This window comes from Primulina eburnea, chromosome 9, assembly GCF_022965805.1.
Source record: "Primulina eburnea isolate SZY01 chromosome 9, ASM2296580v1, whole genome shotgun sequence".
In the NCBI taxonomy this organism is placed as follows: Eukaryota; Viridiplantae; Streptophyta; class Magnoliopsida; order Lamiales; family Gesneriaceae; genus Primulina; species Primulina eburnea.
This window is the reverse complement of record NC_133109.1, coordinates 1909056-1923571: the sequence shown is the minus strand read 5'-3', so window position 1 is coordinate 1923571 and position 14516 is coordinate 1909056. Positions and strand designations below refer to the sequence as shown.

At 35.6% G+C, this 14516-nt stretch overlaps 2 protein-coding genes across 3 annotated transcripts; both read right to left on the bottom strand.

Annotated features, from left to right (window-relative positions):
- Positions 1 to 4262: 4262 nt before the first annotated feature.
- Positions 4263 to 6389, bottom strand: LOC140841064 (protein COFACTOR ASSEMBLY OF COMPLEX C SUBUNIT B CCB2, chloroplastic). The gene is given in 8 exon segments (XM_073208234.1): positions 4263 to 4388; positions 4543 to 4734; positions 4832 to 4985; positions 5109 to 5252; positions 5801 to 5872; positions 5960 to 6016; positions 6018 to 6079; positions 6173 to 6389. Coding segments are annotated over 8 exon segments (864 nt in total). The 5' UTR covers positions 6351 to 6389; the 3' UTR covers positions 4263 to 4383.
- Positions 6390 to 10766: 4377 nt separating this feature from the next.
- LOC140841063 (F-box protein At4g00755-like) lies at positions 10767 to 14294 on the bottom strand. 2 transcript variants are annotated; one of them, XM_073208232.1, is made up of 6 exons: positions 14185 to 14294; positions 13699 to 13888; positions 12025 to 12438; positions 11749 to 11939; positions 11344 to 11459; positions 10767 to 11144 (listed from the first exon to the last, which is right to left on the bottom strand). In XM_073208232.1, exons 2-6 carry the CDS (start codon positions 13823 to 13825, stop codon positions 10865 to 10867), a joined length of 1128 nt encoding a protein of 375 aa, XP_073064333.1. In that variant the 5' UTR covers positions 13826 to 13888; positions 14185 to 14294; the 3' UTR covers positions 10767 to 10864. The 2 variants fall into 2 exon arrangements, with proteins under 2 accessions (XP_073064333.1, XP_073064334.1); XM_073208233.1 differs by having other exon boundaries at positions 11344 to 11462; positions 11761 to 11939.
- Between the last annotated feature and the right edge of the window lie 222 nt (positions 14295 to 14516).

The window sequence follows — 14516 nt, the reverse complement described above, 5'->3', positions numbered from 1 at the left end:
AATTTTTTCATTTTAAATTGCGGAACGTAGTGAAATAAAACATATATACCTCTCAGTATATAAAATACAAATCCTGTATTACAAAACATTTATTCAAACTAGAGTTTAATAACTAATATCAAGTGTTCAAACCCTATCTCAGATCAAAGTCCGAAGTCTCCACTCTAACTCGATCTCTCCTCATCTCCTCGACCCTGAACCTGTCCCACCTGTTGTCAAGTACACATACAGACAAGACAACAGCCGGATAAACCGGTGAGAATAACTCCCAGTATAAATCAATGAAACATGCAATCATATAAACAAATATAAAGCATGTAATCAGGTATCAACAATATGTAACAAATCTGAAACATAATCAATAGCACACTGTCAACAATACTCGTAGCTACATAATTCAGACTAGACTCAATCCTAGTCTAGGGATCCCGATTCCAGAAGTTGGCATGCATATATCGACTAACAGTAATAGAAAAGACTCCAGTTCTATCCACGCCGATATGTATCGATTAACAGTAATAGAAAAGACTTCAGTTCTATCCACACCGATACAATATCGATTAACAGTAATAGATGAAGCCCTGATTCTATCCACATTGATATATTATCGATTACCAGTAATAGAGCAAGCCCCGATTCTATTCACATTGATATGATATCGATTTCTAGTAATAGAACAAAGTCCAATTCTATTCACATCGATATAACATCGATTAATAGTAATAGATGGAACGATGAATCTATTCACATCGATATAATATCAATTAACAGTAATAGAAGAAGCTATACATCTATCCACATCGATATAATATCAACCAACAGTAATAGAAGAAGCTATCCATCTACCCACATCGATAACCAAACATCCAGTGACAGTCTTTGGCACAACCGCCAATACACCATCTTATGACATCGTGCAATGTGCCCGTGGTGATCCCACCACTAACAGGCACTTTTGTCATAAGATTACTCTTCTAATACCTGTAATCTATAACTCAAGAAAACAAGTATATCAATCAATCAATGCAAATATCAATGCAATAAAGTAAAGTATGTGATTTAGGGAAACCCAAGTCTACACCGACTCAAGTCCATCTCCCAATACCACATTGACTTATACCTTTGTCTTCATGATCTGACGAAGACGAAGTCTCAAATTCACGTCTGTCCATATCAATCTGAAATCACAATATTGAATAGGCTGTGTCAATCTACAGCTCAATTCAAAGCCTGTTCTGATCAATATCGAATCAAGACACAATCTAATCCATATCGACAATATCACGATATAATCACAATCAACACTGAGTTTGATCAATATCAATTCACTGATGTCTCGACGGTATAATAATACAATCTCAGTAACCCCGTCAATCCCAACATCACAGATATAATACAGAAACTCATAATCAATATCAATACTAAATTCTATATCAATTCTGTACAATCCCGCAATCCCGGCAATACAATATCAGTACAAGCAATTCAACAACTCATCTAATCCCAATCTGGTTAATATCAATATATCCAGTGATACAATACAAATCAGATATTAATTCCAGTATCACAAAATCAACAATACCATGATTCTGATATCAACTCAGTATATTACAATCGAATAAACTCTGAAAATTCATAACAATTCCATACACAGTCCGTTCTTCAGTCTGACTTCAGATATACGATGTCTACTGTGTCAAGAACATCATATCTAACTCCTATTCAATTTAGACAATAACATAAATTCAAAACATGTCTAAACGTAGCAAAACTTACGTCTAGTTGTAGTCTACGTTGATAGGAACTCGGTACTGAAGTCGGATTTAAATTCTGACGGACTGATCGCTCGTAAATCACGATAGAAATTTTCAAAGAAAACTTTGAGCTCCTTCCTCGATTCTTTCTTTTTCCTCCTGAATTCGATTGTATGTATATATATATATACACACCTCGCACACAAGCAACAAGTGGCATAATTTCGCGCTGCATGCCTGGCGCATATGCGCGCACAATTCCGCGCATATGCGCCGAGAGCCTTATCCGCACACCAGACTGCTCGCGCATATGCGCGAACACAAGTCGCGCGCATATGCGCGAGACCTACTGGAGTGCTCGCGCATATGCGCTCACTAATCTCGCGCATATGCGCGAGACTTACAGTCTCGACATTCATGCTACTGGACACCTCGCGCATATGCGCGCCCTCTCGCCGCGCATATGCGCGGGGTCTTCTGCCCAATGCGCGCATGTTCGCGTACTATATTGCACATGTGCGCGCATGGCAGTCCCTCGCACACCTTTCGTGTATTTTTCCGTCTTTTCCGGCTAATCCGTTCCGTCTATATTTACCGTAATTGATCCAATAAATCATTTCAGATTAATTCCAGATTACGGTAATCATACCCAAATCATTTCAGATTACGGTAATCAAATTCTCGGACATTACAGATGTCGTACTTTTTTTCCTTCACTAGGATTTTGTCCCACTGAATTTTTCCTATCTAGGTTTTAACGAGGTGTATATATCGTCGGGGAGATTTCCAAAAAGTATCTATTGATGTACTCTTTTTCTTTCCTTCGAATTTTTCCCAATGAGTTTTACTGACAAAGTTTTAACGAGGTAACATTGAGTCTCGATGAAGTTTCTAAGCATTCATCTTGTCAAATGGATATTTGACGAATCAACTGTTTGTGCAAATAATCATCTAAAAAGGGAGTGTTATAAATATATTCTTATTGTATATGATTATCTTATTTAGTTAGATTTGAAAGATTTGTAATCAAGATAAATATGACAAGATAATATCGGTAAAGATTTGTATATTTTAATCTTCCCTTATAAACAGAGTGATTGTTTTCAATGAAAATTGCATTTCTCTGTTTTCTTTTATGAATTATTAGTGCTCATCTCTCTTTCTTTTATGGTTAGTAAAAATGGGAACATTATTGTTTTGTCATGTATGTTAACTTACAATTTTGGTTACTATATTGTCAAATTTTAGTTTTAATTCATTATTTTTGTATTGTTTTTGTTTTTTTTTTTTTTATAATTTTCGTTATTTTTCAGTATGATACTGATGTGATACAATTGTAACATTGATGCATATAGTTTCACATTAATATTTCCGATGAAATTATCAAAAATAAAAAGATATAAAGCTAAGATTGAAATTTGATGCAATAAAAATTAAAATCGCAAAGTAAAAAACATATAAATCAAAAATACAATTTTCCCTATGCGAATATTTCCAGTCTAAAACATTGAATGCGATATATGACATGCCTCAGAAATTCAATTATCTTTTGTTAGAACTTAACATGGATGTATTAACTTTTCGAATTGAATTTTGATATATTTTGAAGGTTGATTGCTCAACCACACCCACAAAATTTGAAATAAACAATAACCTTGACAAAATAACGGTTTAATCCTTTTGCAAATTATTTAAAGATATCTTGATATAAATGTAGTGGGATAACATGTATATTTACTTGGTACATAAAAAATTATATAATATTATCGTTTATTTCAGATTAAAATATATATGTAGAGAATGAGCAATAAAACCATATTGTATATAATTTCTTCAATCTATAATAATAAAGACAACTTTTCAATCAATGGCCGACCTCCAAAGCTGGACCAGGCTGCCCTCAATTCTTTCTCTCCAACAATATTATGTTTCACCCTTTCATTTTCAAACAACATGTAACATTATATTCTCATAAGAACTTTCTGCACGATACAAGGAGTGTAAACGAATCGATCTACCGGCCGCGATTTTACGCATTTGGAGAAATAAATATTTCAACTTTTTTTAAAAAAAATTACAAATAATTTTTTTTTTTTTTCATGTACACAAATAGGGTATATATCCTCTTTGTATGAACCACTGATGTATCCAAAACACCGTGTTTTGTTACCGGCTTCATCTATTTTTCCGAAAGGGGGTTCATGACTCTCTGTTTCGATATCGTGTAACACTAGCCACCCTGGACCGGAAGAAACTGACAGAACTTGATGAAAGCACATAAGCTAGGATTATGTTCCGCCATGATAAACAACGAACGGTGAAAAAATACTTACAACTGATACTTTGTTTTTTTTATCGAACTAATGTCTGCAATGCAACCCTTTCTTGGTCCATTCATGACAGAGATTAGTCATTGTCTAGGTTACTTAGCTCGGTTTCATCGAGCTTTTGTCCAAGCTAAAGTCATGAATGCTTTTTTTTTTTTTACCTTAAACTGCGTCTTTCCTGTCCCTTGCTCGAGTCTGGTGTATGACTTGGAGAAGTTCCTGTAAGAAACAAGGATAGATGGGGCTCGCGAACCCGCATCTGAGTCCTGATACTTGTATTTGACTGATGGCATCTCACACTTTTATCCTACAAGTTATGGAAAATAAAACTATAAATAATACATACAAACTCCATTCATACAGAATCAAGAAAGTATATGCAAGTGATGCAAAATAAGAGCCAGAAGGGTATGACGAGTATTTCCATTGCCTACATGTAACAAAATGTCGTTTTCAAGTACCTCTAAATTTGTTGGCGATTGCAGCAATCCAGGCCTTGTCTTTATCATTATATCCATAATCAATACTAGAAGCCAATAGAACAAAACCCGAGTTCTTCTCCCCTTCCTCGGAGCTCAAGTTCGGTTTTTGCAAAATAGGTTGTACGACGAGAGAACGAACACCCTCGGGGACCATTCCCATTAGCTCAGAATCTGCATTTTCATGAGTAAATACATCATGAATGTCGAAAAAATGCTAGTAGAAGAACATCCTTCGTCATTTGCAAAAGTACGAACACCATGTTTATACTTGTAGCCTGTTGAAAATACAAGGGACTCTTCAAGTTGGAGAATCCAATCTTCTCCATCTGTTTCTCAAACCAACCGAAAGCATTTTCTTTTGATACATCTTTAGGTACGTTCCAGTAGCCTCGCACACACAATTCATTTTGAACTGAGATGAGCTACAGCATTCACAAATTTCATAAGGCTGAAAGACATGTCACAATTCACATTTGTTTAAGGTATTAAATCTTCCATCTTATGTCCCACTACATGATGATTAAGGAATTAAGGAGGCAACGCACCACGGATATTGAATTTGTATTCCGCAGTAGCACATATGTTCCCCACGCCAAATCTTCCTTAAGGGAATCTCCCATGTTTGGAGACATGAGGAAGATTTGCTCAACACCTTCTATGATATTCTTCTGATCAATTGGAGTAGCCCCCTACACGTAGCCACATAATTGTCAGTAATCACTGATTCGACGAGCTCAAGCTAATGAGAGGTGCCCTCCAATAAGTTTATACTTTAACATGCCATCTTATGTGCGAACGAAAGATACAGGTAAATATAAACCCAAAATTAATGCTCTCACAATTGTATGCAAGTCAGACATCATGCAACAAAAATCTATAGATGATCAGCCAAGATCAACTTAATTTAACGCAAAATGGTCACATCCACATGTTTCGAACTTGCTATCTTGTACTCTGGTACCATACAAATAACCACTAATCGCAAAAACTCGAACTCATAAAAAAATGGTTTGACGATACTTTTATATTTAACATAACTAGTCTTACATGAGCTCGTTCTTCCGTCCCACCAACCAAGCTATACACAACTTCTCTTCAAATCAAATCAGAGAATGAAACAGCATAATAAAACTTGTTTAGGCATTTGCACACTCAGAAGTTCTGTTACTATGCTCATACACATTTTCTTCTAGAAGTATTAGAAAAGGAAAAAAGTCAGTAAATTTAAAAGTTTTACCTTAAGAAATATTCCAATATATGGAACACATATACAAAACGCAGCCAGTGAAAGTCCTAAAGCCTCTGTTCTCTACAAAGTATCAAGAAATCACGAGTCTCAAAATCTCCAAGAATATAGTAAAATTCACAATCACTTCCATATCAGAAAATCATTAACCAGTTGAGCTGGAGTGATCGATGAAGAATCCGAGCCCACAAAATGATTCAACAGCAGAAAGCGCCCCAAATGAATATCCAATGTATCTGGGCAAGTAAGATTCATCCAATCCAGGTATCCCTTTAATCATAAAACCCAGAAAAATTCATACAAATCTAAAGAAAAAACGAAATTAAATGGTGAGGAAAACGACAGAGAAGGAGAAAAACATGCCCAGCGTAAAGCGAAGAACTGAAAGATTAAGCCGCTGCTGCTGTTGAGGTTTGGCATTTTGCGAGCAAGAAACTGCTGCCCAAGATGATCGATTTTTGATAAATTTCGAGGGGAAATAGGATTTGGCGCGAGTTGCAATGAATGGAATCATGACAAGGGAAGCAACTCCCCTGCTCATCTTGATTTACCAGCTGAAATACGGAGGAACGGATAAAGAGATGAAGCATATTTCAACCGGGCCGAGCTGGGTGGGTCTACCGGCCCAAACGTTCCTTGACTTTATTTTAATAGGCCTGGGCTTCTCATTGAAGGCTGGGCCTCAACTCAATTTGATCAATGGCAGTTTTATTTCACACTGCGTTATTCAAACAATATCTTTGGTATATTTTACAATCTAAATTGTAACCGAAGTTTAAATTTTTTTATATTTTATCACATAAAATACTTAGATTAATATATCTAGAATTAATGCATACTAATAAACATCCATAGGGTGTTTAAAAATTATACTTCCAAACGGCTTATGTTTAGGATTGATTTCAACTATTTTGAATGTTGAGCGGTTATAATTTTCTTGCAAATTTTTACGAACGAGGAGCCTTTCTTTATGCTTTCCATTGCGCCTCTATTAAGTCCACGGTCAGATTCCAAATCCCCTCGCTTGATTGCACTAGAAAACAAGTGAGATTGTGCGTTGAGACGAAGAACGAAGCTTGCGCGAACATCCATAAAATTATGAAAGAAATTTCAGCCAAGACCTAGTTTTTGAGATAAAGAATTCAACTTTTGAATGATGAATGTTATTTTCGATAATATGCACTCGTAGCCTATTTATATATAATTAACATCATGTAGGTCATTTACTAGTTTCGTTGGACTAGGACATGTACACTCCAAGAGTCCTAGTCAATCAAAATTGTTCCCATATATTATAACCAATTTTGATTCATTCATGATCCCGATCGACGATTCAAAATCGATGATATGATGACTATAAACAACTCGTTATTATGATACATGATTTGATTTTTTTTCCCACTGAATACTTCTAGGACAACTGTTAATTTTGAAACACTTCCACAAAAATTAGGAAGTTTTACTGTTTTTACGAGTTTCACTATCAAATTTTCAAAAATGGAATATGCTTATAAAATCTTGTATAAGCTAAACTTTTAATCATATCAAACTCATATAGCCGATGAGACATGGACTCACGCACGAAACCCTAATCTAACAACTCACTTACTTGCCGTTGAAGCTCCTTAGTCTCCTCCGGATTGCTCCTATAAGCTGGACGATTTGGCAATGCACTCCCAGGGCACCAAATCAATTTGGTGTTCAATCCCCCTCAATGGTGGTAGTCCTTGAGGTAGCTCCTCCGGAAATATATCATCAAATTCCTGCAAAAGTGAAACAACAATGCTCGGAAGTGACCCGGCTATATCACTTGTGTTAAAGAGGATCTCTTTATAAAGAATCAACACAAGTGGTTCATGTGTGTGCAACAATTATTTCAACTCACCTTTTTGGGCCATATATGATTTCTTTTTGGCCTCTTTTCTCTCATTTTCTTTTGTATGGCTATCTCATTCTTTTGATCAACTCTTTTTTTCAGCCATCTCATCTTTTCTTTCAAATGCCACCTCAATTTTTAATTCACTCCTTTTTTCGACCTCATCTTTTTTTTTTTTTTTCAAATGGTCCTCCAACACTTGCTTTAGGGACAATGGAAGTAAAACAATGGAATCCTTCTTCAACATAAATGAATACCTATTCTTGTACCCATCATGTGTCACCCGCCTATCATATTGCCACGGCCTGTCCAACAAGATATGACAAGCATGCATGGGCACCATAACACTAGCATATAGAGCGTTAGTGTTGTAGCGGGTCATAAGAATTAATGATGTACAACCTAACCACGAAATTATCCACTTGATAAATAGGAGCCGCTTGAAAAGTCCGAGTAAGGATAGTTCGATGAATTTATCATATGAGCACACATTTGTATGTTTGAATACATCTATGTTCATACTAATAAAATATGATATGCATAATCATATACGCTAGTCTCAAGCTCAAGAGGTATTTATCATTGTTTTAGGTTGTTGATTCAACTATGAACATGTTTCATTATAGCCATCAAATATGTGATCTTGTATACTATAACATATTCAAGATCTTTATGTATGTCATGCAAGATGAGTTAACAAATAAAGTATTTGTCAAATGAATATAAAATATATTAAATAATTAGCTTACGGGATTCCTACTCTAACAATAAATCCAGTTTATTGTATTTTTCGTTCTAAAACATCCTGACCAACGACTTTGTTTGTTAGGATTTGACATAATACAACATTGTTTTCATAATCCAATGCATGATACTATTAACTATTGTGTTCGAAAATATAGATTGGGTTAATTGGCTTGAGTTTGGGCTATCTACTTAAACTTTATTGGGCTTGGCTCAGTCGATGATAAGAACCATGTTTCACCAGAAAATAAACATGAAAGAGCATGAAATTCACCACTGCAGCAAAGTTTATTCCCACCTTCAAAGAGGTGAGACTTCGACTCAAGGATGATGCATATGCAATATGTTCCCTCTCAAGACAAGCCCTTTCGGAAGATTCATCTGTGTGCGTCTCTGTAGGCGTAGGTTGAAACATGTCTGTGATTTCAACAACGTGATCCAAGTTCAACATCTCAGGGAACATTCTTAGACAAACCTGCTTACAAAGCCCGTTCGTGATTACTGCATGGTTGTTCGAAAACAATATAAGTGAATAAGAATGCAAGAACTAAAAACATTAAAATGGAAAAGAGACAAATCATCTAACCCAACTATTTGCATCATGCAAGACGAGGCTGTCATATGACAAATAGATCCGTGGTGATGTAGTCAAAAATTATAATTATTCGGATTACTCTGCATGTTCGTAAACGGATCCAAGTAATCGTAGATCGATATTCCAGCTAGCTTGTAAGCAGGTCTAAGTATTCGGTGGAGAGAAAATTTTGTGAGTCGGAGGTTTGCTCGGCTTAGACACTCTGACGATATTTTCTGAAAGTTAAAGAGCTTAAGCATAAAATAATAAGAGTGTGTCTTCAATAATAAGAGTATTATTTTATTTACAGATTTTTTATGAATATCTAATGGACTTTAGTTTTTGTAAGCAATTTGGACTTTAACAATGAGATAAATAATTAAATTGAATATACCCCATCACCTAGTTAGCTAATAATTCACACAAATAAAAGTTTCGTCAGCATTTTCAAATTGTTTTTTTAAAAAATATATATTTGTTTGAAAAAATGATTTCATGATTTTAAAACTAAAAAAATCAAAAGAGTATAAGCAATTAAGAAAAAAAATTAGTAAATACATATATGGAAAATTAAAAGGATAAAATCAAATTTATTTGATTATTCGTTATTTGTTGTGATTTACATTAATATTCTTTTATTTTACACGAGTAAATTTTATAAGCTAATTACATTTAATTTCCTTCGATATTATTTTTATGCCTGCTAAGGATGTCATCGGTTTTCTTGTTTTATGTAATGTTTCTATGAGTAGGTGACATACATGCGATATAATAATATATAATATTTGTTTACTATGTTTATACATATGGGACATATTTATTAAATCAAATAGTATATATTATATCTAGGGATGTAATCAGGGGCGGAGGCATGTATTAGATTACCCGGGCTTTAGCCCGGGTGGCCCAAATTTTTTTTTTAAAAATGTATATGTAAATTTTGTATAATTTTGGAATAATATGATATTAGCCCGGGTAGATCAATTTAAAATATTAAAAGATTATAGAGTATAAAATTCTAGCCCGGGCAGAGCCATATTTCTGGCTCCGCCACTGGATGTAATCGAGTCGAGCCGAACCGAACTCTTGAATGTTTGAGCTTGGTTCGTTTATAATCCAGCTGAACTCGAGTTTTATTTAACGAATATATGCATGGTTCACGAGCTTATTCAAACCTTTATCGATCCTAAACAAACTTAATAAATATAAATTATACATTTAAATTGTCATTAAATTAATTAAATAGTAAATTATATATATAAAGAAAAATATATTATTCTTATTAAAATTTGTAAATTTATTAGAATAAATAATTAATAGATTTTTCTATATATTTCATAAATAATATGCAAAATCGATAAATCAAATATCAAAACTATTATTTTTTCATCTAAAAGATTACTCATGAACTTATCAACGAACACGTTCACGAGCTAACGAGCTGAATACTGTAAAGCTTGAGTTTGGTTTGTTTATCTTAACGAGCCTCATTAAACGAGCTCAAACGAGCTTTTATCGAATCGAGCTTCGAATAGCTCACAAACGGTTTGATTCGTTTACATCTCTAATTATACCGACAGAATCACCCCAAATAAACACAAAGACTATACACGAAAGACATGCATGCATTCAGCATTTATACACGTACAATTCTACACTTCCGAAGGCCAAAGTTATGATCAACTCACTCGTATACTTCCTCCGTTCCGAAACGGACTAGCTACTTCTCTACAAGCTATGAGTCAAACTCGACGACGACAATTAAAACACCTGTAACCCGAGAACCCGAACACTCTTCGAACAATCTAACTAATCCAGATACTCAAAAAGAGCAGTCGAAGTCACTCGGTAGAGGACATTGCTAATCAATATAATCGTAATCAGAATCATCATCGTCCACAATCAAAGGTCCAGCTGCACGAAACGTGTCGAGTACCATTTGCTCCCACGTCCTCAAGCTTGTACTGAACCTGTGAAACCGAGAAGGGCTGGTGCTCGATTGCGGCTCCAAAGATTTTGGAGGTAACAAAAGGTCGACAGATTCTGGATAGTATTTCAATGTGCATTTTTGGTGTTCGTCGAGCATTTCGACATCAAAGGCAGGTGAGAGTGGTATACCAACAACTTGCACATTATTGATGCTGCAAGGATTGCTTGTAAGACAAGACTGGTCGTTTTCACAGCCTCGTTTTTAAAGAGAGATATATGATATAAGATAAAGACTGTTCTTAAATATAGCAGGAGAAAGTGTAGGCGGATCCAGCAGGGGCCCAAGGTGCCTTATTCCCCCGTGGACAGAAAAATTTGAGATTCAATATCTAGAACATAAAAATAACTCACCATATATAATATTGCCCATCCAATTCTTGTGTCTGCACTCTGCCTAATAGCTCTACTTTCAGGATTCCACCAACAGCGAAAACTGGTTCAGGGAGCTTAAATGTTTGCAATTGATTCTCCTATTCAATCGATAAAATGAGATAATTGATCATTAGGCATCCCTCACAATAATTAAAGCAAATACGGTGAGTGTAAACGAGACACAAATATAATTTTTATAGCCAAGATCTGAGATTTCATGCCACAACAGACTGATTCTTATCAGCTCATAGTTACCACTCTCATTAACAACAAGTCATGTTATCGCAAAAAAGACCACGCGAATTATTTCACATTTGGAAGTGTTGCTAATAAAACAAGAATATATCCACATGAATCTCAAAAGTAGACACCAGAACACCACACCATAAAACTAACCTGCGCCATTGGAAATTCAGGGGAAGAATGCGTCCATACAAACTTGTCGTCAGAAAAATCTCGAACACCAAGAAAGTGATCTCTATCATCATTTTCAAATTCCAATGGAACCTTAGGATGGCCAACATGAAACCTCACGGCCTTCGATGAATATATGGGGAAGCCAAAATGAAAATATGCTGTTTTGAAAACAATTTCGGATGTTAGTTTGAAAATAAACATGAAGGGTATAAAACTAACCACCGCAGCAAGCTTTATGCCGACCTTGGAATGGATGAACTTGGAATTCAGTGATCAAACACAAGGTAGCAGCCAACTCATATATCAAGATCTCAGATACAGTGGGATCAATTTGACCCTTGCTTGACCAATACGAAGCCCTTTGATTGACCCTGTCACTCGGTTCCAAAGTATTCTTGATGCTTTCCTCGGGGTAATTATCCGTGCTGGATGCATAAATAGCATCTAATATGCAATTTTTTCTCGTAGACGAGGTAAGACATCGACTCAAGGATGCATATGCTCTATGTTCCCTCTCAAGACAAGCCCATTCAGCAGAATCATCTGTCTCAGTTTCCGTAGGTTCAAACATGTTTCTAATTTCAACAATGTGATCGAAGTTTGATGTCTCAGGGAACATTCTTAGACAAACCTCCTTACAAAGCCCATTCGAGATTACTGCATAGTAGTTCGAATTCAATATAAGTGAATCTGAATGAAAGAAAACATCAATTCACCTTGACCAAAATCATTAAATGAAAAAGATACAAATATTCTATCCCAACTAATCGCATCATGCAAAATGAGGTTGTAATATGACGAGTGTTTAACAAATTACACGACTAGACACTTGATAAATTTTGGAAGGATGCAAATCAGAAGTCCCAACTATATTGTTTCTCGCTCTATGTCAAAAACCTAAAGGTCCATGAAACGACCACAGTGGATAACTCGCCTTTGCTGTTTGGGATTTCGGTTGTGTACGGGCATCAATAAATAATATCACTCCATGAGTTATGGCATTGACGCCACAAGAAGAACACTTTGCGAAATAAGCTCACCTAGCAAATCTTCATACCCATATTTACTTTTCAAGATTTATTAAGCTAATTTGCCATACGAAAGCATTGTGCGGTTTCATATGCTCTTTCAGGCTTACTCGCATCCCATCATCACAATACCACTCCATGTCATTGAGAATAGTAAGTATATCATGCACAAAGTCATAAGCTAGAACCATAATAGCAAATTCAAACCATGCTCACTTTATAAAATTAATAATCCAAGTAACTCAAAGAAAAAAACATTTTTGTTAGGTTTTATAGACTGGGGCGCAGGGACGGAGGCACAGCTTTCGCCTGGGTGGTTCAAAAAAAATTTATGTATGTTTTTATAATTTTGGATAACATGATATTAGCCCGGGTAGATCAATTTAAAATATTAAACGATTTTAAAGTTTAAAATTCCAGTTCGGGGAGAATCAGATTCCTTGCTCCGCCACTGCTGGAGCGGATGGCGGATCTCGCATATGGGCGGGAAAGGATCCTGAAGAGACTAAAATCTTCAGGACTCCTATGCGCAATTTGCTCTAAATCTACAAGTTTGGTCAGTTTGGTCCCCAAAATCCGTTGAGTAGCATATTTACCACCTCATCCAGTCTCGCTCTGACCTTCCAATTTGTGGTTGAGCCCCTGTCTACACACCCTTAGGTATCACAACATAGGATTTTTCACACACACCAATTCAATAAGTTCTCTCGCCCTTCACAAATAGGAAAAAAAATTACGGAACTCAAGGCAGTCAAGATGGTTCCACACCCTTTGTGGCTATGCCAAAACAAATTCTCCCGGGAAACAATGGCACATAAAACAAACAAAAAATACTCATAAAAATGCCACTTAGTAAAATTCTCGAACAGATAGAAGACATCATGCTCACCAAATTGACGCCAAGAACTTGAAACAGCACAAACGCGAACGAGATCAGAAGGGTCCTCCAAATACCCCAGAATCTTCATACACATATCCTGCTCAAGCCTCTGGATAAAATCCACGCCGTCATCCATTTTGCTTATTTCTTATCAATCCAATCAGAAAATTTCAAATAATCCAAAGCAACAGCAACCCATCTGAATCAAACCACCACAAAGTGAACACTTTGGACCAAAAATCTCTCACACACACCACCACCACCAACAAAAAGGCAAAATGAAAACATGATTCCACTTAAGTTCAATGTATTGCACCAAAAATCAAACATGGAAGTTAAAAACAAACTCAAGCATCAAACCCTTTTAATTGAAGAAACATAAAACCAAACAAGAATGGAGATTAACAATAAAGGAAAACTAACAATATGACACGAACCGCCAACTCAAAAAATAAATTTTTAGATTAAAATAACAAAAAGATCCGAACCCAAAACCTGATTCTCACAACCCAAGAAATATCTTTCAACGGAAATTGCTGAGAACTGAAGCAAGTGACGCTAACCTTGAGGATAACGACGAGACCAAAAGTTTCGTCAGCAAACGGCATCCACGTGTCGTTTTTCAGGTTGAACTCATAACTAATTGATAGTTTTATCTCTACTAGATTTTCTTTTAAACTAATAAAAGATAGAGTAAATTTTCATATTGTCCCACGGATCTTAATGTGTGAGATGAATCAACTTTATCGATATTCACAATAAAAAGTAATACTCTTAACATAAAAAGTAATACTTTTTCATGGATGATCCAAATAAAATATTCGTCT

Coding starts and splice junctions, on each gene's coding strand:
- LOC140841063 (XM_073208232.1), bottom strand. CDS start 13,825: ATGGATGACGGCGTGGATTTTATCCAGAGGCTTGAGCAGGATATGTGT. Junction 11,940..12,024: donor CCAAGTTCATCCATTCCAAG/GTCGGCATAAAG, acceptor TTTTCAAAACAG/CATATTTTCATTTTGGCTTC. Junction 11,460..11,748: donor TGGCGCAGGTTAGTTTTATG/GTGTGGTGTTCT, acceptor ATTGAATAGGAG/AATCAATTGCAAACATTTAA.